This window comes from Hemiscyllium ocellatum, chromosome 4, assembly GCF_020745735.1.
Source record: "Hemiscyllium ocellatum isolate sHemOce1 chromosome 4, sHemOce1.pat.X.cur, whole genome shotgun sequence".
NCBI lineage: Eukaryota > Metazoa > Chordata > Chondrichthyes > Orectolobiformes > Hemiscylliidae > Hemiscyllium > Hemiscyllium ocellatum.
Genome location: NC_083404.1, coordinates 6,500,018 through 6,527,096, shown reverse-complemented (window position 1 = coordinate 6,527,096; position 27,079 = coordinate 6,500,018). Strand labels below are relative to the sequence as shown.

The 27,079-nt window shown below is 45.5% G+C and overlaps 2 protein-coding genes across 2 annotated transcripts in view; both read right to left on the bottom strand.

Annotated features, from left to right (window-relative positions):
* adhfe1 (alcohol dehydrogenase iron containing 1) overlaps positions 1 to 9,795 on the bottom strand; it is a 41,077-nt gene extending 31,282 nt beyond the window's left edge. The window contains exons 1-4 of the mRNA XM_060822679.1: positions 6,387 to 9,795; positions 3,706 to 3,743; positions 2,822 to 2,865; positions 2,625 to 2,678 (exon numbers count right to left, since the gene is read on the bottom strand). Coding sequence (XP_060678662.1) covers positions 2,625 to 2,678; positions 2,822 to 2,865; positions 3,706 to 3,743; positions 6,387 to 6,439 — 189 coding nt within the window. The 5' untranslated portion in view covers positions 6,440 to 9,795. The remainder of the gene's footprint in view (positions 1 to 2,624; positions 2,679 to 2,821; positions 2,866 to 3,705; positions 3,744 to 6,386) is intronic.
* Positions 9,796 to 9,897: 102 nt separating this feature from the next.
* Positions 9,898 to 11,603, bottom strand: rrs1 (ribosome biogenesis regulator 1 homolog). The gene has a single exon (XM_060822680.1). It carries the CDS (start codon positions 11,588 to 11,590, stop codon positions 10,589 to 10,591), a length of 1,002 nt encoding a protein of 333 aa, XP_060678663.1. The 5' UTR covers positions 11,591 to 11,603; the 3' UTR covers positions 9,898 to 10,588.
* Between the last annotated feature and the right edge of the window lie 15,476 nt (positions 11,604 to 27,079).

The window sequence follows — 27,079 nt, the reverse complement described above, 5'->3', positions numbered from 1 at the left end:
AGTGAACAGCTCATACATTTGCCAGAGTTCTGCTCTTACCCTCTGCTACATCTCAAACACAGGAAAAAAAGACCAAGGTTCCAAGTTGCATCCTGACACTTGCCAGAGTTGACTTTTGTAAAACAAGTTGCACTTTGTGTTAGAAAACAGAAATTGCTGGAAAAGCTCAGCAGGTCTGGAAACACCTGTGGAGAGAAATCAGCATTTACATTTCAGGGGACCAAATGACTGTTCTGAGGAAGGGTCACCGGACCCGAAATGTTAACTCTGATTTCTCTACACAGATGTTTCTAGACCTGCTGAGTTTTTCCAGCAATTTCTGTTTTTGTTTCTGATCTAGAGCATCCGCAGTTCTTTCGGTTTTTATACTTTGTGTTTGCTTGTTCAGGACAGACACGTCAGTTTGCTAAATGAAAGGGTGATTGGCAAATCAATGTTCGATGTCACGGAAAAGGAAAGGGTTTCTGGCTACATTTGACACATCGTGCTCGTTATTCCTGTGAAGACAGTTTCAGTTTCTGTAGGCAGGCAAGCTGTGCAGTACTATGGGTTACAAGGCAACTCGGTCCATCTTTGACTTCTGTGTCTCCAAAGAGCACAGTGGTCGTGATGTACACCATAGGATGAATGGAAGTTTGAGGAGTTTAGGAGGGAATGCACACATCAAGCAAGGTCAGCACTCAGACTGAATGATGCATTGCTGTGATTACTCCTGGGTACGGGAAGGAGCAGGAAGGACATACTTTCTCTATCTATGGGAAGAGGAAACCCATGTCTCTCCACAAAGAAAAAGCCAGGTTGGAAGTTGCTGAGGAAATGAGCTGGTGTGTTGTCCCCAGATCTTGATTGTAGTTAATGACTTAGTCAGGCCAAGAAATGGGAGTACTTTTGTTGATTCTGCAATGCTGTTTCATCAGGTCCTCCGCACTTTCACTCTGTATTGATGAGAAATCTCCATCAGCTCACTCTTCACCCCAGCCACTGCCATCACTATATCACCTTCCCTTCATCCAACCACCATGGTCACCCATCTCAATCCTTTTGCAATGCCATACATCTGTCTCTTTGACAGCCTCACAGGCTGCAGGGTATCCACTTGTTGATATCGTCTCACTCACAAATCTGTTTGATTTGCCCTTGTCTGAGATGAGAAAAATTACAGGAAAGGGAGAGGTTGGTCATGGTGAGTAATTCAAACTGTATAAAGATCTAGAAGCAACGCCTCGGAGGTACGTGTCATCTCTGTATGCCTCTCAGCCAACAACAAAGACACAGGAATCTTACATGCAACTGGTGATAGATTGGGAAATACATATGCTGACTGTAATTAATCAATAACTGTACCATGGACAGTGATAATTGTCAAAATTATGAACTTGTCAATGACCAAATCACCACAGAATGTATGGTCTTGCTCCTGTGCAAACACGCACACCACAATGGGTTCTCGTTGAGAGTTCACTGGGTCTACACTTCACATGCGAGCACTGACCGACGCTGGTGGCAGGGAGAACTGAGAACGGCCTGTGGCACTGGGCTCAGTCCTCTCCGAGCTCTGCACAGTGGGACACAGTCGCTGAACACCAGAGCTGCCGTCGGAGGCGCTACACAAATTCAGCCAGGTACACCATGCATTCTCTGCACAATATCGGATAGTTGAAGGAACCAACTCAATTCATAACACTAAGGCAACATACTGCAGATGCTGAAAATCTCAGACAAGACTGGTAAAACTCAGCAGCCCAGGCAGCATTTGTGCAGAGGAACAGAATTAATCTTTTAGGTCAACGACCTTTCAACAAAACTGTAGGGCAGTAGAAATGTGAGGGCTTTTAGCTTAGTGAAGGTGTAGGGAGAGGCAGGAAATACTAATAGGTGGTCTATAAACTATTCCTATTAACGTGAGTGCTCCTTTATTAGTCATTTATGTCCATCTATATGAATTTTACTTTGCTATTTTACTTCAATTCATTCTGTAATTCTGTATAAAAAAAGCACATCCCGAGGTCTGTTTGAATGGTTAAAGCGCATTAAAGACTGAACAGTCAAAATTACGAAGCAAGTAATATCCTCGTGATTCTTTGCCGGATTAATCCTCACTAGCACGACTGAACATATTTATTGTAGAAAGATGAAAATAAAGTCAGAGAAATATCCAAACCTTTAAGGGGAAGCTAATAGTTATTTAGGGGAGAGGGTGATTTATATGAGGTAAGATAAAAGGAGGCTGAATGGAGCATAAATACCAGTATGGAGTAATTCACAGAATCCCTACAGTGTGGAAGCAGGCCATTCAGCCCATCTGAGTCACACTGATCCTCCGAACAGCATCTTACCCAAACCCATCCCCCCAAACCTTCATTTCCCATGGCTAATCCACATAAGCTGCACATCTTTGGATTGTGGGAGGAAACCGGAGCACACCCACACAGAAACGGGGAGAATGTGCAAACTCCACACAGACATTCGCCCAAGGGTGGGATTGAACCTGGGTCCTTGGTGCTGTGAGGCAGCAGCACTAACCACTGAGCCATTGAGCTGCTGTGAATGAACTGAATGTCTTGTTTCTGTGCTGCATACCACGTGTAAAACAATCGGTATAATCTGAGAGGGAATATTCTTACCATCCCAACTTCATTTGTCACCCCTTCTCCATATCGAATGTTGGAACAGGCCATCTAAAACAGAATAATTATCCGCACAGATCATCAGCCTTGCAAATAAAACTCAATTCCTTTTTTTATAACTTTTCCCACATTACTGAATGATGAAATGATTGAGATCTAAAAGATTCACGATGCCTGAAATGAAACATTTGTACCTCAAATGCGTAATCTGTTGTCCTGGTTGCAACATGTTCTGGAGCTGAAACATAAACAGCAATATTGAAAAGCATTCACAGCTTCCTCAAACCACACTGCAGAGAAAATGGGAACCCCAAGATTTCAAACAATTTGAAATGACTATAAAGAACATCTATCTCTACAATACAATTCTGAACACAAACTGATAGTTAGAACGTGCGGATAAAATTGCGCCAAAATTGCTGTTTCCCGATTATGCTCAGCAACTATCAACTGCTGTGGAGGGATTAACAATTTTTAAATCCCACCTTTCACCTAAATACAGTGGGAAATTTCACATTACAATGTGGGTCAGCAACTGAACCTGATTTCACAGAGCACTTAATGGAGTTTTTTCTATTGACAAAATGGGCTGGATTGTAATAATTCAGTGATTTGAAAAATAATCAAGCTACTCAATCACAGCAGGAGAAAGTAGTCACAAATGCCCAAAAGTTACTTGTACTACAATATGCTGAAAATTGTAAAATCTGAAGCCTAAATCCAATGTTATGTTCTGAGATTGTGATGTTTATATCCTGGTGGCTGGTCAGGTTATGTTCCTCTATCATAGAAAGCGTGGTATCAAAGATCAAACTCCTCTTGGAGTTAATCAGAAACACACACTAAAAAAATGTGTGATTTTTGACCTTGGTAAAAATGCATCCAGCCATTTATTACGGCCACTGACACAAGTTTATATTCTTGAATTGATTGACAGATCACGAGGCAACTGCCAGTATTTTAACTGATGTTTTAACCAAACTGCTGAAATTATATTTTAAATAGAATTATTTATCTAACTTGTATGCTATTTTCACCTTCTATAGCATTGAATAATGCTCTCATAATTGAGGATTACCTTGTGAGTAACCGTGAGAGTGAGCAGGGCACCGACATCTAGACAAACAATAAAGAATTAAAGGTATTCAAATGGTATTACTTCTCTAAGTATAAAAGAATTACAAAGATGGCTGTGGTTAATAATCAGCATTAAATCATCATATGGCAGTTATATGTGTCAAATATTGTTTCACATTTGCTTTACTGTACATGGACCAGGAAATACAACAAGCCATGTTGTTTTCCTGGTTTCAGAAACCCTGTTCCATCAGTCTCTCGCCACAGCTATCTTGCTTTCATCTCCTGGAGACAGGGACTTGCAGGATTCGGGTTTTCTGAGTGCCAGGACAGCACTGGGGAGTAGGTGCCAAGGCTGGTTATAAGACCTGTAGGCCTCAGTGACTGAAACATGGGCACAGCTTTCCACATGATTCTGATGCTCCAATGCCTCACTAAAACTAAATCCAGAAAGTTAAAAATCACACAACACCAGGTTATAGTCTAACAGGTTTATTTGGAAGCACTAGCTTTTGGAGCGCTGCTCCTTCACCAGGTGGTTGTGGAGAATAAGATCCTAAGACACAGAATTTATGGCAAAAGTTTACAGTGTGATGTAACTGAAATTATATCTTGAAAAAGACCTGAATTGTTTGTTAAATCTCTCATCTTTTAGAATGACCATGTTGGTTTCAGTTCTTTCATATGTAAATCGCAAAACTTTATTTTAATGTTGGTCTTATTCAAGGTAATATGAAAGTAGTTGAACAGCCCTATCTATACCCACAACAATTTGCTAACATATTTGCTTTCCTATCTCCTTCTGCCTCTTTGGGGATGTTTAGCATACTCTAAGCTGAGGTGTCTTTGGTCTTACATTCAACCCACCTGGCCTCATTTTTGATCTTTAGGGCATATCATCAATTTCATTCAGAGGATGAGGGTGTCACTGGCTAGGCCAGCATTCATTGCCCATCCCTGACTGCCTAAAGAGCAGTTAAAAGTCAACCACATTGCTGTGAGATTGGAGTCACATGTAGGCCAGACCAGGTAAGGATGGCGGTTTCCTTCATTAGTGAACCAGATGGGTTTTCCAACAATCAACAATGAGGACATGGTGATTGTCAGACTCTTAATTCCAGATTTTTAAAATTCAAATTCCACCATAGCAGGATTTGTACACGGGTTCCTGAATTAGCAGTCCAATGATAATATCAATAGGCCACCACCTCCCCATTTAGAAATAGCAATGTTCACCAGTGATGGCAATGTTCACTGTAACTCCTCAGATACTGACACACCCACACACAGAGACCTGGAGACATTCAGATGTGTACCAAGAAATATTCATGCTGCACAAGTGCCAGGCTACCTACCCATGATGTTCAACGCCATTCCCGTTGCTAAATATCCTGGGGATTACCACTAAATAGAAACTGAACTGGTCCATCCACATAATTACTGTGACTATAGGGGCAGACCAGAGGATTTAATGGCTAATAATTTACTTCCCAACTCCCCAAAGTCTACATATCTACAAGGCACAAGTTAAGACTTCCCTGGTTGAGTACAGCTCCAACAGCAGGCCAGAGGTTTGATAACACTCAAGAGGAAGCAGCCCTCTGCACCCCAGACATCACAACATTCACTCCCTCCATCTGCAGAACAAATGGCAGCAGTGCGTACTGTCTACAAGTTAACACCGCAATGAGACACCCTCTGAACCTGCAACCACTGAGATTGACAGGGCAGAAGACACATGGGAAACCATCATTTGCAAACCTCTCAAGTCACATACGATCCTCACTTGGAACAATACCCAGGTTCCTTCATTCTGGTTAGGTCACAGTCTGTAACTCTTCCTAACAACACTGTGGGTGTACCTGCACTAGGTGGAACTGCTCATGGTTCAGGAGGGCAGGGGAAATAAGACCATAAGACATAGGAGTGGAAGTAAGGCCATTCGGCCCATCGAGTCCACTCCTCCATTCAATCATGGCTGATGGGCATTTTAACTCCACTTACCAGCATTCTCCCCGTAGCCCTTAATTCCTTGTGACATCAAGAATTTATCAATCTATGGAATGGGGGTTCATTGCCAAATGCTCAAAGGCAATGAGAGATTGGTAACAAATATTACCTCTGCTAGCACCCAGCATACCCCAGGCACAAACACTCTAGAAAGAACTCCTTCTCCAATCTGATCATGACATATCACTAAATGGTAGCTTCCATTCTGGTTTAACATCGCTGTTTAGTATTTTATTGGGTACCATGACCCATGGCTGAATGTGACTGCCAGAAAACACATTGTCTGGGTGCTCGTAATAAATCAGGCCCAGTGTGAGAGCGTTACTGCAGCTCAATTCCTGCAAATGCAGCTCAGCTCAGGCTGAGCGAGCGCAGTTACTGGGAACATTGCTGGAGAACATTCACCAGCCGCTCATGTCCTTGGGGACCGACAGACACAATGTGCTGCCCTTGCTGCTGGAAGCAGCTATGGGCTCGGTCTGCTCCGGATTGATTGCTCATAGAGTGGCGCCGAGTTCCTGCAAAAACTGCTGACCCCAGTGACTGACAGTGACTCTCCCCCCACTCCCCCCAACAGCTCAGTGCTATTTGCAAATTCAGTCTAAACAGCGGAAAGATCGAATGCGTTGCATGAAAGAGAAACTGTCATTTGCTTTGCCTTCAGCGACTTACGACGCCAGTTGCAGCTGCTTCAACAAGTGGGTAACTCTGTCTCGACCTGCCATGTCCTTGCAGACAGTGGAGAACTCTGGGATGGGGGCACTCAGTTTTTCACAAATTAAACATTTCCTCAGTCCTGCTGCAGCGCTGTTTTTAAATTCAGCAATGTTTGTTGATATTCCAGAAAAGCACAGAATACAACAAAAGCGCAGCAGGATCTGAAAACAGGAGCCCACTCAACTTAGATAAAACAAGGAGCTGTGGACATCTGAAACAAACAAGAAACTCACCAGGTATGGCAGCCTCTGTGCAGTTAACCTTTCGAGTCCACTCACGCTTCCTCAGAGCTGCGCCTCTCTCGAAAGATATTGCCAGACCTGCTGAGTTTCCCAAGCAATCTCTGTTTTGGTTTGTTTCAGCCACTCCACTTGGCTGCGCCAGATCTTTGAGGGCTATTAAAAATTGTCTATGTTTTATTGCTAAATTGCAAAAAACCAAACAAAATGAGATGATAACACCTCTGGTTGCATCTCATAGGCAAGCATGTCAATTCTTGGCTAGTGTTAAAAATCCCACAACAGCAGGTTAGAGTCCAACAGGTTTATTTGGATGCACAAGCTTTCGAAGTGCTGCCCCTTCATCAGGGGGTTGTGGAGTAGGATCCACCTGATGGAGTACCGCTCCGAAAGCTTGTGCATCCAAATAAACCTGTTGGACTATAACCTGGTGATGTGGGACCTTTGTTTTAACTTTATACACCCCAGCTCCTCCACATCAATTAGATTAGATTACTTACAGTGGAAACAGGCCCTTCGGCCCAACAAGTCCACACCGACCCGCCGAAGCGCAACCCACCCATACCCCTACATTTACCCCTTACCTAACACTACGGGCAATTTAGCCTGGCCAATTCACCTGACCCGCACATCTTTGTGACTGGGAGGAAACCGGAGCACCCGGAGGAAACCCACGCAGACACGGGGAGAACGTGCAAACTCCACACAGTCAGTCGCCTGAGTTCTTGGCTAAGAAGACCATAAGAAATAGGAACAGGAGGCGGCCATTCAGCCCCTCAATCTTGCTCTGCCATTCAATAGGATCATGGCTGACCTGATGTCCCTCAAATCCACTTTTCTGCATTTGCCCCATAACCCTTGATAAGCATCTATCTCAGGCTTAAATATACAAAATGTCTCTACCCTGACAGCTTTCTGTGGCAAGGAATTCGAACGACTCACAACCCTCTGAGAAAAGGAATTCTTCCCCATTTCACTCTGGGACAACACTACTATCATAGGGCAAGCCAGACAGAGAACAGCCAGGGAATTCCTAGAGGCATGGCATTCATCCACAAACTCCATCAACAAACACATCGACCTGGACCCAATATACCAACCACTACAGCGGACAGCTGAAACTGACACCCGGAAGCGGCGAGGACAGACCACTATAAATACCGGAAGAAACATCAAAGAAGCGCTTCGCAGGAGGCTCCAGAGCACTGATGATGTCTCCTAGCCAGGGGACGAAACGTTTGCAACAAAAACTTCCAGCTCGGCGAACAGAACCACAACTTAAATTGGTGTCGCCTTATTCTGAGACTATTTCCTATAGTCTTAGACTCTGCTATGAGGGGAAAACATCCTCTCAGCATTGACCCTGTCAAGCCCCTTAAAAATCCTACATATTTCAGTAAGATCACCTCAATCTTCTAAACTACTGAGTAGTCTCAACCTGTTCAACTTTCACTCATAAGACAATCCCTCCATACCTGGGATTATCCTACTAAACCTTCTCTCAATTGCCTCCAGTGAAATATCTTTTCTTAAATCAGGCACCAAAACTACTCTAAGTACTCCAGATGTGATCTCATCAGCATCTTGTCCAGTTGCAGTGCTCTTATATTCTAAACCCTTGAAATATGGGCCAACACTCTATTAGCCTTTCTGATTACCTGCTGCCTGTGTCTAGCCTACTGTTTCATGCACAAGTCCCAAGTATCTGTGTCTAGCTTTCTGCAGTTTTTCTGTTTAAATAATATTGTTCTCCCTTCCAAAATGAACTTCACATTTTTCACGCTATTTGCCAACCTTTTGCATACATACCTAATCTATTAATATCTCTCTGTAAACTTTGTATCCCTTTCATCGTCTGCCTTTCCACCTGTTTTAGCAAAATTGGCTACTGTACATTCACTTCCTTCCTCCAAGATGTTAATGTGGTCCCAGCACTGATCCTTGTTGAACCCCACTGTTAACAGGTCACCAGAGCCCCTTAACCCCACTGTTTCCTGTCCATGATCCAATTCTCTATCAATGTTAATATATGACCTCCAACACCAGGGGCTCTTGTGACTTAACCTTTTGAGGTGTGGGAGGCCTTCTGGAAGTCCACTCTGGTTAATACTTCCTCAAAAAACACTAGTATATTTGACAGCCACGACTTCCCTTTCTTGAAGTCATGCTGACTTTGCTTGCTTGGATCACAATTTCCCAAATATTCTATTACCTCAATAACCAAATCCAATACATTTCCAACAATTGTTAAGCTAATCAGCCTATAGTTATCGGCTTTTTGCCTCCCTTCCTTTTTGAAAAGGGGTGTCACACGAGCAATTTAATGTTGAAACAGCAAAGAACTGTTTCACTTTGAAGACTGTTCTAATTGTTGTCAATGTATAGGAGACTTGTTCATGAAAATATACAGAAGAAAACGGTAGTAGTTTCTGAATAGCTTTGTTGTTAAATTGTTCATATTCTGTTGTTCACATGTATATGTATAAATAGTTAGTATCTTAACTCTTATCTGAATAATTTTTTTTGAGTTTTGGAACTTTTAATAGTTATTTTTGGAACTGAGTCCCTCCTAGACTACAGGTGGGACACATCCTGTTGGTTCAGAAACATTACTTTACAATGTTTTCAAGATAGTTTTTATGAAGTCCTCATCAAAACTACTCTTGCCAATCTGATGTTTTCCTTAGTATAGCTAAAGATACCTAACGTTATTGCCATCCCCTCCATGCAATATTTCTCCTCATATGTTTTGTCCGACACTGTGGCTACTGTTAGAGGATGGTGGGTTGCAGACCAACCCCACTAGTCACTTACTTCCACTGTTCAATATCTCCATCCAGAAATTCTGTGCCCTGATTTCCCAAATCAGGCAATCTCTTCTTCCTGCATAGATCTCAGCCTTGGTTAACAGTGCTACCCCTCCACCTTTACCTAATACGAGAGATCCTCGAACTATAAACATCTGATTTACAGATGCAATCCCACATAGGGTTTACTTAAAATTTGACATATGAACACTTCCTTCTACTTGTGAACAGCTATCTTATATTGTTCTGCAGTGTGTTCTGACATATATATACACACACATACATTATATATATACACACATACAAATCAATGTGTAAACAGACTCAAGAATGGAACTTATTTGCAAACTAATTACTATAATAACCTAACCTTATTGAATGTTAATATTCAGAACCCAAACCTGGTTATGTTTAGCTATCAATTCATTTCAATATGCACTATAAATGTATTTACTTTGTTAGGAATGTATGTACATTCAAATACAGAGCCTTTACTTTTGTAAAGTCAAACATATCTGTCACCAAAATTAATTTGTTAAATTCAATATCAGTTAACAAGTTTAGTGTCAAAGACAAAAACGGTGGTTGTCAGAAAAGCTCAGCACGTCTGGCAGCATCTACGAATTCAAAGTTAATGTCTCTGGTCTGGTAACCCTTCCTCAGAACTGACTCAAAACGTAACTTTGATTTCTCTGCATGGATGCTGCCAGATCTGCTGAGCTTTTCCAGTAACTTGTTTTTATTTCTAAATTACAGCACCTGCAGTTCTTTCAGGTTAACTACTGTAACGCAGTGTCTTACAAGATACAATAATTCCAATGAATCCCTTTTGAAGCAGTCAACTGCATGCAGGATTACACTAACAGGCAATTTCAATGACAATCTTTAAACCAAACAAATGGCTATGGGTACAATTCAAGCTATCTCATGTACAAATCATCTACTTTTATATATAGTTAGTCAGATGCATAAGAAATACAAAATACTTTATTTTAAGTTCATGAAAAACAACTGTAGGAACATAAATTCTTAAAAAAGAAATAAGGTATGTCTTCGCAAAATTATAACGTACTCTTGTTTTAGAGTACAGTATTTAACAGTTCAGTCAGGCTCATTTTCTCTTCCCAGGCTGTTTCATGCCTGATTTCCGATGTTGACCTTTCCCCTTACTATTGCGGTTCTGACTTTTTCCTCCTTTCCTGCCTTTTGGCCGCATTTTCTTCCGTTTCGCCGCCTGCTCCTGGTCGTCCTCCCGCAGTTGCCTGTTGGCGGCCTTGGTGGTGTCCAGCCTGGGCTTCTTGCTGGAGATAACGTCGAGGAGTTCCAGCTGCCGCCGCGCCTCCGCCGAGAAGTCTCCGATCAGCGGCTGGAACTGCCTCCTCTGGCCGGCGCTCCTGGCCGCCGCCGGCTGCTCCCGGGGCAGCTTCTGCTGAAACCTGCCGGCCGAGGCGGTGGAGGTCCTGGCCACGCGAATGGCTTGGCCGAGCTCGGCTTTGCTGGGCTGCGGGGTGGGGGCGAGCCCCACGCCGGGCACCTTGTGCTTCTGGGCCCTGGCGATGTTCCGCAGCCGGTTCAGCTCGTTCTTGGCCACTCGCTCCCTCTTGGCGGCCGCGCGTTTGGTGAACTGGTCCTCATGGGGGTCGGCGGAGTCGGGCACCTCCAGGACCCACTCCCGGGGCCCATCGTTGGCTCTCCGGTAGCCCCAGCGGCGGCGCCACTCCTTCCGGCCCTCGTCCCACACCAGGCCGCCCTTCTTCTTCCTCCGGATGCCCTTGAGCTTGGCGAACTGCTCCCAGCGGGTGGGCGGCCGGGGTCTGGGCACCGGCTTCTCCCGGGGGATGCGGGTGGAGGGCGGGGGCAGCGAGGCCACCACCCCCTCCTGGAGCCTCTCGCTCGGCAGCTGCCACACGGCGTTCACCAGCAGCTGCGTGTTGTCCCGGGCCAGGCGGCGCAGCCAGGCCTCCGCCTCGGCCTCCCGCCGGCCCCCCGCCTGCAGCGGGCTCGCGTCCAGCGCCGTCAGGTTGCCCAGGTCCAGCTGCAGCTCCAGCGGGCGCTCCACCCGCACCGAGCGCTCGGCCTCGGCCACCAGCTGCTCCGCCGCCAGCGCCGCCATCTTCGCCCGACCTCACTTCCGCCGGTGTCGTCACTTCCGCCGCGAGAGAGAGCGCGCGCGCCACGTGATCTCCCAACGGCCGGAGCAGGAGGTGCAGCGGGTCAGGGGATTTATCCCCGCCCCCGCCCCCACCCCCACCCCGAACACACCCCTCCCCCATCGCCACACCCCCCTCCCTCACCCCCCGACACCCCAACCCCCACATACCGCTCCTCCACTCCCCTCCCCCTCACACCCCTCGCCCTCTGCCACACCCCCTCCTCCCCTCCCCCCACACCCCCTCCTCCCCACACACCCCTCCCCCAACACACTCCTTCCCCACACCCCTCCTGCCCTCCCCCCCACCCCTTGCCGCTCCCCCCCACACCCCTCGCCCTCTGCCACACCCCCTCCTCCCCACACACCCCTCCCCCAACACACTCCTTCCCCACACCCCTCCTGCCCTCCCCCCCACCCCTTGCCGCTCCCCCCCACACCCCTCGCCCTCTGCCACACCCCCTCCTCCCCTCACCCCAACACCCATCCCCCACACCCCCTCCCCCCACACCGCTCCCCCCTCCCCCACACCCCCCTCCCTCCTCACCCACGCCCCCTCCCCCACTCCCCACACCCTCCAACACACCCCCACCCACACACCCCTCCCCCAACACTCCCCACACCCCCTCCCTCCTCCCCCACACTCCCTCCCCCCACACCCCACCCCAACCCTCCCCCACACCCCACTCCTCCCCACTCCCACCTCCACACCCCCTCCCCCAACACCCCCTCCCCCATCCCCCCCACACACTCCCCCACTTTCCCCCCCCACACACTCTCCCCCCCCCCACACACACACTCTCCCCCCCCCCACACACACACACACACACACTCTCCCTCAGGTGAATTCACCTGTACCTCCACACACATCATTTACTGCATCTGCTGCACCTGATGTGGCCTCCTCTATATTGGGGAGACAGGCCGCCTACTTGCGGAACGTTTCAGGGAACACCTCTCGGACACCCGGACCAACCAACCCAACCATCCCGTGGCTCAACACTTCAACTCCCCCTCCCACCCCACAAGGACATGCAGGTCCTTGGACTCCTCCATTGCCAGACCATAGCAACACGATGGCTGGAGGAAGAGTGCCTCATCTTCCACCTAGGAACCCTCCAACCACAAGGGATGAATTCAGATTTCTCCAGTTTCCTCATTTCTCCTCCCCACACTTTGTCTCAGTCAAATCCCTCGAACTCAGCACCGCCTTCCTAACCTGTAATCTTCTTCCCGATCTCTCCGCGCACACCCCACTCCGGCCTATCACCCTCACCTTGACCTCCTTCCACCTATCGCATTCCCAACGCCCCTCCCCCAAGTCCCTCCTCCCTACCTTTTATCTTAGCCTGCTGGACACACTTTCCTCATTCCTGAAGAAGGGCTCATGCCCGAAATGTTGATTCTCCTGTTCCTTGGATACTGCTTGACCTGCTGCGCTTTTCCAGCAACACATTTTCAGCTCTGATCTCCAGCATCTGCAGACCTCACTTTCTCCTGTTGATATTATGGAAAAGGAATCCTCCACTGTTTTGAACCTAGTCCTTTAAAATTTACAGACAATATCCAAAAGACTTAATTTTATTGGCATAGAAATTAATGAGCTGTGAGTGATAAATACTTTATCGTTTTAAATTGAAACTGACCACGTGTACGAACAGTAATAGTAGGCATGTAATGGGAGGCTTCTATACGTTGTGTCTGTTCAGCTCGTTCCCAAGTGCAGGATTCACACACACACTTACACTTAAATGTTTTGTTTTTCTATTTTCTATTTATTTTATTTTGATAAGGAAGATTTTTTTGTATTATTAAGAGATGAGAGTGTGGTTTTGTTGTCTAATTGTCCCTGAAAAGCTGGTGATGAGCAAATGTCTTGAATTATATGTACTGCCTCAGTGCTGTCAGGAAGGATGATATGGAGGAGCCAGTTTTGGACTGGGTGAACAAAGTTAAAAATCACACAACTCCAAGTTATAGTCCAACAGGTGTATTTGGAAACTCTAGCTTTCGGAGTGCTGCTCCTTTATCAGCTAATCTACCTGAAAATAAACCTGTTGGACTATAAATTGGTGATGTGTAATTTTTAACTTTGTTAGGAAACATGTTTAACACTGAAGGAACAGTGATCTAATTCCAAATCAGTGTGTTGTATGACTTAGAGGTGTTGCTGCTTCCACGTACCTGCTGACCTTGTTCCTTTAGATGAGAGATGTGGTTCTGGAAAGTTATGTCAGAGGAGCTTTGATGATTTGCTGCAGTGTATCTTTCTAATGTAAATCTAATTCCAGGAAACCATCACAGCACAAGGTGAGAAGAGAAGAACAAAAGGAACTAAAGGTAAAGTTGCCATAGTCTTACCATAGGGCTGCTCTCTCATTAGAGAGAGAGAGAGAGAGAGAGGGCTGGTGGCAATTTAATCTGAAGGACACCACACCTCAGGTGAGAGGAGAGATTGAGAAGGAGTTCTTCATAGTAACCTCAGCTGATGTAGGAATTGAATCTGTGTTGATTGTGTCACTCTATTGCTGTCTGGCCAACAGAGCTGAAAGGATTACTGAAAATGTGTTTTTTGTTTGAAAAATGCGAGAATTAGGAAAGATTTTGAAGAAAGTCACAAGCTGTCAGAAAAGACACTGTTCCATCCCATGAGTACCCAGTAGAGGTATTTCAATATAGGCCTCTGTGAGAAATGGCAGCATCCAAGGAGCAGCGAAATCGACATTTCGGGCAAAAGCTCTTCATCAGGAATAAAGGCAGTGAGCCTGAAGCGTGGAGAGATATTCCTGATGAGGGGCTTTTGCCCGAAATATTGATTTCGCTGCTCCTTGGATGCTGCTTGAACTGCTGTGCTTTTCCAGCACCACTGATCTAGAATCTGGTTTTCAGCATCTGCAGTCATTGTTTGTACCACTCTGCGAAATGTATTCAATCAATGCCATTAATAAGAAGAGAGTTTTTTCCTAATCTTGTAATTGTATCATCACAGATTTGATCAATACGCTCCAGGTGCTAATCTCTATTTGTTACGTTATTGGGGTAATAAATAAAGGTGGAGAGTCTGAGTGAAATGTTCGGTTCAGGATTGTCTCTGACAAAAATGTTTTTTAAAGGTTGAAACATGGCAGCAAACATTAAATGAAGTCAGTTGTGAAACCGTATTGCAGTTTTGAAGCAGCAAGGAGATTGATGTGTGCCTACCAATGTTGATGATAAATGCTTGCCTTATCTATGATGCAGTTGCACTTTGCCAACAATTGGTGGCAATAAAGCGTTGGTTTTTGAATCAATTCTCCAGATAGTTTCAAGGAGGGAGCCTAGGCACCAGCTAACAGCCATCTAGAGAGCAGAGAGAGGCCTGAAAATGCGATGGAAGAGGGTAGCGATGGAAAAGAGTGGATGTGGAAGAGGGTAGCTGTGGAAGGGGTTGGATGTGGATGTGGAAGAGGGTAGCTATGGAAGAGGGTAGCGGTGGAAGAAGGTGAATGTGAAATAGGGTAGCGGTGGAAGAGAGTAGCGGTAGAAGAGGGTAGCTGTGGAACAGGGTGGATGTGAAATAGGGTAGCGGTGGAAGGATGCTTTTCAAAATAGAAGGTTGTGACTAGTGGTGTTTCATAGGGATCAGTGCTGGGACCTCTACTGTTCATGGTCTACATAATGATTTGGAGGAAAACATAGCTGGTTTAATTAGTAAGTTTGCGGACGATACAAAGATTGGTGGAGTTGCAGATAGTGTGGGGGATTGTCAGAGGATACAGCAGGATATAGATCGGTTGGAGGCATTGGCAGAAAAAAGGCACATGGAGTTTAGACCACTAGACATAGGAGCAGAAATAGGCCATTTGACCCTTGAGTCTGCTCTGCCATTCAATCGTAGCTGATAGATTTTTCAATCCGACTTTCCTCCTTTCTCCCTGTAACTGGACAAATCCGGATAAATGTGAGGTGATGCATTTTGGAAGGTCATGTACAGGTGGAAAATATACAGTGAATGGCAGACCCTTAGGAGAATGAAATGCAGAGGGATCTGGATGTGCAGGTCCACTGATCACTGAAGGTGGCAGTGCAGGTAGCTAAGTTAATAAAAAAAGGCCTGTAGCATGCTGGTCTTCATTGGAAGGGCGTTGAGTATAAGGACAGATAAGTTATCCTGTAGCTTTATAAAACTTTCATTAGGCCATATGTGCAATAATGTGTACAGTTCTGGTCACCAGGAGGATGTGGGTACCTTGGAGAGGGTACAGAAAAGGTTTACCAGGATGTTCGGAGAAATTGAGGACTGCAGGTGCTGGAGATCAGAGTTGAAGAGTGCGGTGCTGGAGAAGCACAGCAGGTCAGGCAACCTAACCGACTGGGCTTTACCTGGATATTGCCTGGCGTGGGGGATTTTAGCTATGATTTTATCAATAAAATGAGGTGGTCTTTGGACCAACTCCGGCTTCTACCTCAGCTATGGGTCTGGATCCAGGCTCCTCCACACCAATGCCTTGAGTCCCTGCGGCTAAACCGACAGCACTGCTGTAACCCCATTCAGTGCCGCTGGAACAAAGAGTCACCACTCTCTGGCGCCATCTTGCCTCCACCAACACCAACGTGGTCATGAGTTCATGATGGACTGGGTCTTGCTGCCAGTGCTGCAGGGTCCTGCACTGAGATCAAGCTCGCCACAGTTGCCACCACTACCACCATCAGGCACCCGGGCCTAGCTGTGGAGCTGGACCCTCGGCCCAGCCTGGTAAGTCTGGACTGAAGGATTAAGCCTGGAACCTGCTCCCTGTGGCCCAGCCGTTAGCACTACTGACTTACAGTGCCAGGGACCCGAGTTAGATTCCACCCTCAGGTGACTGTGTGGAGTCCACATATTCTCCCTGTGTCTGCGTGGATTTCCTCTGTGTGCTCCGGTTTCTTGTCATAGTTCAAAGATGTGCAGGTCAGGTGGACTAGCCATGGGAAATGCAGAGTTATACTGATACGGTAATGGGGTGGGATCTGGGTGGGATGTTCTTCAAAGGGTCAGTGTGGACTCGAAGAGCCGAATGGCCTGCTTCCACGCTGTAAGGAGTCTATGATTCAATAACATAGAACATGGAACATTACAGTGCAGTGCAGGTCCTTTTGCCCTCAATGTTGCACCTAACTGTGGAACCAATTTGAAGCTCATCTGTCCTGCACTTTTCCTCTACCAATAAAAACCTGGGTGGCAATTTTCAGGGATCTATGTGCATGGATTCTGAGATCTCTCTGCTCATCTACAGTACCAAGAATCTTACCATTAGCCCGGTACTCTTTATTCCTGTTGCTCCTTCCAAAGTGAATCATCTCACACTTTTCTGCATTAAACTCCATTTGCTACCTCTCAGCCCAGCTCTGCAGCTTATCTATGTCCCTCTGTAACCTGCAACATCCTTCAGCACTATCCACAATTCCACCGATCTTAATGTCATCCGCACATTTACTAACCCATCCTTCTACACGTACATCTAGGTCATTTATACAAATGACAAACCACACTGGACCCAAAACAGATCCTTGCAGAAACTACTAATAACTTTCCATCAACCACCACCCTCTGTCTTCTTTCAGCTAGCCTAATTTCTGAACCAAACCACGAAATCACCCTCAATCCCATGCCTTTTTTTTAGTGCAATAGCCTACCATGGGACACTCTATCAAATGCCTTACTGAAACCAAATACATCACATCAACCACTTTACCCTCATCCACCTGTTTGGTCACCTTCTGAAAGAACTCAACGTTTGTGAGGCACAACCTACCCTTCACAAAACTGTGTTGACTATCCCTAATCAACTTATTCCTTTCTAATTGATTATGAATCCTCTCTCATAATCTTTTCCAATATTTTACCCAATTTTTCCAATATAATTACCTGGGTTGTCTTTACTCCCCTTGAACAAGGGGACAACATTTGGTATTCTCCAGTCTGCTGGCACTATTTCTGTAAACAATGACAACATAAAGATCAATACCTAAGGCTCTGCAATCTCCCCTCTGGCTTCCCAGAGAATCCTAGGATAAATCCCATCCGGCCCAGGGGACCTAACTATTGTCACACTTTGTAGAATTGCTAACACCTCCTCCTTGTGAATCTTAATCCCGTCTAGTCTAGTAGCCTCCACAACATTGTCTTTTTCCAGTGTGAATACTGATGAAAAATATTCATTTAGCGCTTCTCCTATCCCCTTGGACTCCAAGCACAACTTCCCACTGCTGTCCTTGATTGGCCCTAATCTTTTTCTAGTCATCCTTTTATTCCTGATATACATATAGAAAGCTTTAGGGGTTTCCTTGTTCCTATCTGTCAACGACTTCTCATGTCCCCTCCTGGCTCTTAGCTCTCTCTTTAGGTATTTCCTAGCTAATGTGTAACTCTCAAGTGCCCTGATTGAACCTTCACATCTCATGCTAACATAAGCCTTCTTCTTCCTCTTGACAAGGTGTTCAACTTCTTTAGTAAAACACACCTCCCTCTCTCGACTACTTCCTCCCTGGCTGACTGGTACATACTTATAAAGGACATGCAGTAGCTGTTCCTTGACTAAGCTCCACATTTCAGTTGTGCACATCCCCTGCAGTTTCTTCCCCATCCTATGCATCCTAAATCTTGCTAATCGAATCAGAATTGCCTTTCCCCCAGCTATAACTCTTGCCCTGCATTATATACCTATCCCTTTCCATCGCTAAAGTAAACAAAATTGAATTGTGGTCACTATCACCAAAGTGCTCACCTACCTCCAAATCTAACACCTAACCAGGTTTATTATCTAGTACCAAATCCATTGTGGCCTTGCCATTGTTGGTCTATCTACATACTGTGTCAGGAAGCCTTCCTGCACACATGAAAAACAACACTGACCCATCCAAAGTACTCAACCTTTCCTGATGAAGGGCTTGTGCCCAAAACGTCGAATTTCCTGTTCCTTGGATGCTGCCTGACCTGCTGCGCTTTAACCAGCAACACAACCAGCAACAACCAGCTCTGATCTCCAGCATCTGCAAACCTCACTTTTTACTCAACCTATTATATTTCCAGTCAATATTTGGAAAGTTAAAGTCCCTCATAATAATTACCCTGTTACTCTTGCTCCTATCCAGAATTATCTTTATTGTCCTTTCCTCTACATCTCTGGAACTAATCAGAAGCCTCTAGAAAACTCCCGACAGAGTGACCTCTCTTTTCCTGTTTCTGATCTCAGCCCATGTTACCTCAGTAGACGAGTCCTCAAACGTCATTTCTGCACCATAATACTGTCCTTGACTAACAATGCCACACCTCCCCCTCTTTTACCACCTTCTCTGTTCTTATTGAAACATCCAAATCCTGGAACCTGCAAGAACAATTCCTGTCTCTGCTCTATCCATGTCTCCGAAATGGCCACAACATTGAAGTCCCAGGTACCAACCCATGCTGCAAGTTCACTCATCTTAATCCGGAAGCTCCTGGCATTGAAGTAGGCACACTTCAAACCATCTCCCTGCTTGTCGGTGAACTCTTGCGACCTTGAAACCTCATTTCTGACCTCACTACTCTCAACCTCCTGGACACTAGAAATACAATTTAGGTTTCCAATCCCCTGCTGAATTAGTTGAAGCCCTCCTGAAGACCACTAGCAAATTCCTTTCCCACCACCACCACCCCCCCCCCCCCCCCCCCCCCCCCAGAGTACTGGTACCCCTCTGGTTCATATGTAGACCATCCTGTTTGTAGAGGTCCCACCTACTTCAGAATGAGCCCCAATTATCTAGGTATCCGAAACTCTCCCTCCTGCACCATTCCTGTAGCCACGTGTTCAACTCCTCTCTCTCCCTATTCCTCGCCTTGCTAAGCATGTGGCATGGGTAACAAACCAGAGGTAACAACTCTATTTGTCCTAGCTCTAAGCTTCCAACCTAGCTCCCTAAATTTTTGCTTTAAATGCATATCCCTTTTCCTATCAATCTCGTTGGTGCCTTTGTGGACTATGACTTGGGGCTGCTTTCCCTCCACATTAAGGATCCCCAAAACACGATCCGAGATATCATGAACCTTGGCACCTGGGAGGCAACACACCAACTGTGAGTCTCTCTCTCATTCCCACAGGTCTGTCCCCTTAACTATGGAGTCTCCAATAACTAATGCTCTGCTCCTCTCTCCCCTTCTCTTCTGAGCAACAGGGACAGACTCTGCACCAGAGTCCTATACCCCATGGCTTACCTCTGGTAGGTCATTCTCCCCCTTCCATAGAATCCAAAACAGTATACTTGTTGTAGAGGGAAACGACCACAGGGGATCCCTGCACCGTCTGCTGGTTCCCTTTCCATCCCCTGACAGTAACCCATCTGCCTTTTTCTTGTACCTGAGGTGTGACTACCTCTCTATAACTCCTCTCAATAACCCCCTCTGCCTCTCGAATGACCCAAAGTTCATCCAACTCCAGTCCAGTTCCCTAACGCGGTTTTCGAGGAGCTGGAGATGGGTGCACTTCCTGCAGATGCAGTCAGCAGGGACACGAGTGGTAATCCTTACATCCCATATTCTGCAGGAGGAACTTTCAACTGCCCTAACCTCCATTCCCACTGTTGTAAATTCCCAAAGAGACTGTAGAAAAAAAAGCTAGTCCCCATACCAATCCAGCACACAGGACCTTTTTTTTGGTTAGAGGAGGAGAATGGTTGGGAGACATTGCCTAAGTAGTGTTTCAGGAAATGAAACCACCCAAATATATTACCTCACTGATTCAGCACCACCTCTCCTGCTCAGCGTGCACTCTGCCTATTTACGAGGTAATTATTTAGTTCAGTGATTCACCTTCAGCCCCCTGGTCGACGCTCCCGTTCTTCCTGCTGCGGATTTATGACATCGCGCTGGGGTGGAGCCATACGCCTTTCGTCCAGGTGTTGCTGCCAGATTCCTCCTCCTTCAACATTTACCCGGCCTCAGCACTCCTTGGGCCTGCGTTGCCATCTTCATCCACCGTTCCACACAAGGACCACTTGCTGATGCTGCTGACAACCGAGATGAAAAATTGAGAGAAATGCCATTGAGTTGCAGAGCCATACAGCACGGACATGAACCCTTCAGTTCAGCACGACCATGCGACCAAATGCCTTCAATAAATCTAGTCCCATTTGCTAGCGTTTGGCCCATATCCCTCCTAATCCTTCCTATTCATACAACTGTCCAGATGGTTTTAAATGTTGTCATTGTACCAGCATCCACCACTTCCTCTGGCAGCTTATTCCATACACGTACCACCCTCTGCGTGAAAAAGTTGCCCCTTAGGTCCCTTTTAAATCTTTCCCCTCTCAACCTAAACCTATGCCCTCGAGTTCTGGACTACCCCACTCCAGGGAAAAGACTTTGTCTACTCACCCTATCCATGCCCTTAAGACTTTATAAACTGCTATATGGCCACTCCTCAGCCTCCAACGCTCCAGGGGAAGTGGACTATAAAGAAAAAAAAAGTAAGAAAAAGTTTCTTTAAAAAAAAGAAAAGCATACAGAGGTGGGTGAGCCCCAGGCTCAGCAGCCCGAACACTGCTATGCTGCTGCGACCATTTTGTGTCTCATGGTTTTCATTCAACACCTTTTTCCTCTCTCTCAGAGAACTGACTCTAACATTCTTATACCAAACCTCACCCACATACACTTCCAATCATGACATTTGTACATGTATGTCCACGTACGTCTGTAAACTTTTGGTAATGTCACCCATACTGATGACCAACACCCTGATACATGCAGCCTTTATCTCTCGCAGATGACAATAAATGTCCTGGGGGCATCTATGTATCTGTTCAGCACCCAGGAGGAGATGGTGCTTAGGATTATTGACGGGAATGCCACCGAACCATTGGCACTTGGTGAAGATAAGGCCAGTTAGTATAAGCTGCTGCCTTATGAACCTTTTCCATTTGCTGTTCACTGTCACCCTGAAAGGTGATGTGAAATTGAAATTGCAGGTGGACTGAAAGTAGATTTCTTGCATTCTTCCCCACCCACCCTTTACTCTGATCACCCCGGTGCTATCAAATACTGTCATCAGGAACTGCTGCCTAGTCATCCACTAGAGCCTTAAGAGTAAGGGCAAGGGCAGACCTCAGTGAAGGGGCACCATCATTTGATCTTACTCTTTAAGGAACCAGCACATACTGGCATTGTGTGAACCCTAGAATAGGGTCAGGATCTGGATATGGTGAGTAATTGGGTAGAGTAATTGGGCAGCTAGCAAAGATTGGCTCATGTGCAAACTTCCTGGACAATGAAGACAATTCTGTTGCAAGGCACTCTGATGAGCCCCTCATTGGGGTGAACTACGCTGATGACAGTGTGCATTGAGATGTCTGGCACATTGGCATGTCAGTTACCCTCTAATCATAGGCAGGGAACATGCAGGAGTCTGGCTCCATTGTGGCACTGTGGAAGTGATAAGAACCATTTTCACAGAACTTGCTGAATGACTTATGTTTGAATATTTATGACTGTTGTCCCAACTCCCAGAGTTGGTGGGTTACTGATGTCGCAGTAGAGCAGTGAGAGCTCTGATGGAGCTCATGGCTGGTGACATCCAGGCTGATGGTAGACATGGATCCCAATGGATAATGGGGCATGCAAGCTGTCATTGTAGTCTAGCAATCTGTGCTCCAGCAGATTCCTGAGGAACCATTCTGTTACCCGCTTTCTTCTTCCACGGTTAAACATTCTCGCTCCAATCACTGCCACTCAGTTACCAGCCACCAACCCACACTGTTGCTCAGATGATGTAGTTTAAAGCTGGGTCCTTTGAATTCTCAAATAATCCAAAGTCAACAGCCTTCCCCTTTGAGGGCATGCTGCAGCTACTTGGGTCAGGTAATGGTATCACACAATGTGATACAAGACTAATATACCTCCCAACTCTACCAGGAGGCACTCACTGCAGGCATACATCTTACAGCTATTTTAATAAAGGCACAGTACAAGCTAGATTGTTGTGCTACAAACTTATAGCATGGCGTCAGAATGGAACTGCAATCAAGTGTTGAGGAGCTGTATAGAAGTGCAGCTGCTATAAGAGGAACACAGCAATGTTCAGAGCTGCTGAAAGCTGCTAAAACAAAACACAAGAATTCACAGAATATCAACAAAGAAGCAAGCCACCACTGAAATTAGTGGGAATGTCACAACGGCTGCAAATGTTGCTTTCCCAGCACCAACTGAAATAAAAGGCACGATGAAACAGAATTGGCAGCTTTTCCACTAGCAATAGCAAATCGATGAGACTGTGACAGTTTTCATTACCAAGCTCGCTCAGCCAGGTGTAGCTGTATTTTTTTCACACAGTGAGAAAGCTACTCTGTTTTTTTGATAGATGCCCTGTTTTGAAATCAATGTCTCTTCTGTCAATGGTACTGGAAACTTTGGATCTGACAGCTATTTTATTATTGAGTCATACACTTCGGAAATTGACTTTTCGATCCAGTAAGTCCATGCCGACCATAATCCCAAACTAAACTAGTCCCACCTGCCCGGGCTTAGTCCATTTCCCTCCAAACATTTCTTATTTTTGTATTTATCAAAAATGTCTTTTATAAACATTGTATCTGTACCCACATCAACGACTTTTTCTGGAAGTTTATTCCATGCACGAACCGTGCTCTGTGTAAAAAATGTTGCCTCTCAAGTCTCTTTTAAATCTTTCTCCTCTCAGCTTAAGAATATGCTCCCTGGGGAGATTCAAGATGCAGCGACCCAGTAGGTCTGAGTCTGCAGAGCTCTGCCCAAGACTCAGGCAAAGTGGAGTGCCTACCTTCACCTCACCTGTTAAATTACTCAAAATAGCTTTTGCCCAGCAGTCTTGGCCATTTTGCATCAAACTTTAACAGTTTGGTGCTTTTTTTAAAATGACTAAGGGCAAAAACTCTTGCAGCTCACAACTGGCAGGGACCCCTTCCCCACCCCCTCCCGCAGCAGCAGAGATGTCTGCAGCCCCTTTGGGGGGACGTACCTGCAGAGACGAGCCTGATCTCCGAGAGCGTCAAACTCCGGGAGAAGCATGACCGAGAGATCGAAAAACTTGGGCAGCATGTCAGAGGGGCGGAGCAAAGAGCCGCGGCCTCGGAGACTGCTGCCGAGTTGTCCGTAGGTCAGGTCCGGGCTCTCGAGCAGCGAATCTGGACCTTGGAGGAGCACATCGACGACCTCGAAAATCATGGCAAGGAGATCCTTCCCCAAGACTCTGATCTTTATTCAATATCTTTTGGGTGAGGTTCTGTAGTGTTGAAATTGAATTAGAACCGGGCGGGGGCAATGGTCCGGTTGCTGGGCCTTCCCGAACAGGAGGAGGAAGGCCAGCTTGTAGATTTCCTGAAGCAGTGGCTCCCACAATTACTGACATTGGAGTCGGAGCTGGGCTGGGTGCGGGTGGAGTGGGCCCACAGGGTTGCTGTGCGCAGGCTGGGGTCGGACCATTGTCCCCGCCCGGTTCTAGTTCGACTTCAACACTACAGGGAAAAGCAAATGCTCCTGGAGGCCTCCAGAGTCTTGGGGAAGGATCCCAAAGGCGTGATATACAAGGGCTCCAAGATAACGCTGTTTCAGGACTTTTCACCGGTCGTGGTCCGCAAGAGGAGGCCATTCGACGAGGTGAAGAAGTGTCTGAGAGACTTAAATATTCAATACTCCATGCAATATCCGGCAACGCTGCACTTCAGTCATGGAGGATCTACATATAACTTTGGATCACGGGAGAAAGTAAAACAATTCCTGGATGCTCTCAAATAGACTGCGGAACTTGAACTATATGGATAACAACTTTATATTCCTCCCCTTTGTTTATCCTTCTGTCTTTCTCCATTTTCTTTTGTCCATCTTTCCCTGGGGGTGGGGGTGGGGTGGGTGGGGTGTGGATGCCTGTTCTTTATTCTTTCTTTGGTCTTTTATCTATAGCTCGTGCAGCTTATTTGATTTTTGGGGAATGTTCCTGAGTGGGGTTTTATTTCTTTTTTCTTATTTAGTTGCTTAATACTTGCTGGGATTGTAGTTTTGTAATTTTATATATTTCTATCTTGTGTTGTTTTATTAAGTGTATCTAAGTGATAGTATGGGTGGGTCATCCACATTTAACTCCTGTTGTATAAGATACTGGAATTTATTTACTCTACTTTGTAATGCCTGAGCCGAGGGCAGGGCCATAGCTGGGAGAGGTTATGGCGGGGGTTATTGGAAGGTAGTAGTGCCCCCTGTGAGCAAGGTGGGGGGGGGGGGACAAATCTCCTTTTAAATATGGTTATGTTATTTTTACTTAGGAGTAGTTCTTAATTGTGTTGATTTAACTATTTTAAAGAGTTTTTTTATATGTGAATTTTTTTCTGGTCTTTATTCAATGTCTTTTGCGTGAGGTTCTTCTTCCTGGGGGGTTTTGGGCCTACCTGGACGATCATGGCTGGCCATTTACTTAGGTGGTGCACCTGGAATGTAAAGGGGAGTAATTCACCAATCAAAAGGACAAAGATATTATCAAGTCGTAAAAAAGAAAGGGTTGACATACCTCCCTTACAGGAGACACATCTACTTGATAAGAAGCTGCAACAGGGTGGGTTTGGCCAGGTGTTCTTTTCATCTTTCAGCTCAAAACGTAGGGCAATAGCCATTCTTATTCAGAAGAATCTTTCCTTCCAAATGCTAAGCCAGATAAAAGATGAGTCTGGACGGTATATATTGATCAAAGCCCTAATATACGGAAAGGAATACGGGATTTTGAATCTTTGTTACCACCCCCCGCCCCCGCCACACCCTTTTAAATTTATAACAGAAGCGTTCTCTAAGTTGATGGTCTCAGGGTCCGCCATATAATTATAGGGGGAGATTTTAACTGTATCATTGACCCAGAGGCAGACAGGATACCTAGGAGCTCTGTGGGCATAACTCTGAGATCTAGGCAACTGGCAGATCTGAACAGGGAACTGGGGCTGGCAGATGCGTGGAGGTGTCTCCATCCCCAGGGTAGAAACATTACTTTCTATTCTAACCCACACAAGTGTCATACCAGAATCAATATGTTTTTTGTCCCCTCAACCCTTTTGAATCTGATATTGTCTTGTAAAATAGGCAATATAGCTATTTCTGATCATGCCGCAGTATACATGGATGTTAAGACAAGTGATGATGGGAAAGGTCCCTGACATTGGCATATGGACCCTTTCTTTTTGAAGTTCATCAAGTATTTTTCGCAGGAATTTAAAACCTTCTGGGATATCAACTCAGGTATGGTCAGTAACCCCACGACAATGTGGGAGACTGCTAAGGCATACACGCGAGGTTTAGCCATCTCATATTCTGTGACCTGGAAAAGATGAAAGGGAGAACAGCAGCGCCTGCTGGAGGCTGGCCTGAAGGCAGCTGAGACAGCGTACATTGACAGGCCCTCCATTACTAAGCTACAGAGGATCACAGCCCTTAGGGCAGCCTTGAATACTGCACTTACTCAAACAGCAAATATATTATTCATGAAGCAGAGATTATTTGAATACGATGACAAGCCTGGCAGATATGTAGCGTACCTTGCCAGAAAGAAAAAGGCTCCCCAATCCATTAGTCTATTAGAGAGAGTGCTGGTACTCTGACTTGTAATTGTAAAAAGATCAATACAGCCTTTAGAAAGTTATATTTTAAATTTAAAAATCACATAAAAGCAGGTTATAGTCCAACAGGTTTAATTGGAAGTGCACTAGCTTTCGGAGCGACGTTCCTTCATCGGTGGTTGTGGAGGACACAATTGTATGATACAGAATTTATAGCTATAAACCTGTTGGACTATAACCTGGTATTGTATGATTTTTTTTTAAAGATATTTTTATTAGAAATTTAATATTTTGACAGATTTACAAAAATAAACAGAACTTTCAAGCACAAACATTAATATAAAAATAGATCTTAAATATATAATCATCAAAATTCAAAGGAATGATACTAAAGAAGAAAGAAAAACAATGAAACTCAGTTAACTACTAATCTAATCCACAATTATCCAGAGTGTATAGTTGAGTCACTTATATCCTTCAAACAAGAGAAAATGTTCTCTAATACACTCATAACAGTATAATAAAAAGGAAACTATCTTCAAACAATAAGAACAAAAAAAATAAAACATGTTTGAATGGAGATCCTCCCCCTTGTTCTCAGGGGGCCTTACTTCCTTTCTAAAGGTCCACCATATCCTCTCCCAAACAGTGTCCCACCCTTGACCCGGGCGCTCCTTAATAGGATTTAGATATAATACCGAGCTAGAGTTGACAGTGAGCGCCCCACCCCCACCCCTCCCCACCCATACCTGAGTATATCTGATAGCATCAATGCCACGTACAAACACACATAACTATAAAATTACAACTCCAACAAATTACAGTTAAGTATAATAACATAAAATAGCAAGAGAAGACAACCCTGCTCCCAGAAGCAAAAGTAAAGTAGAGTAA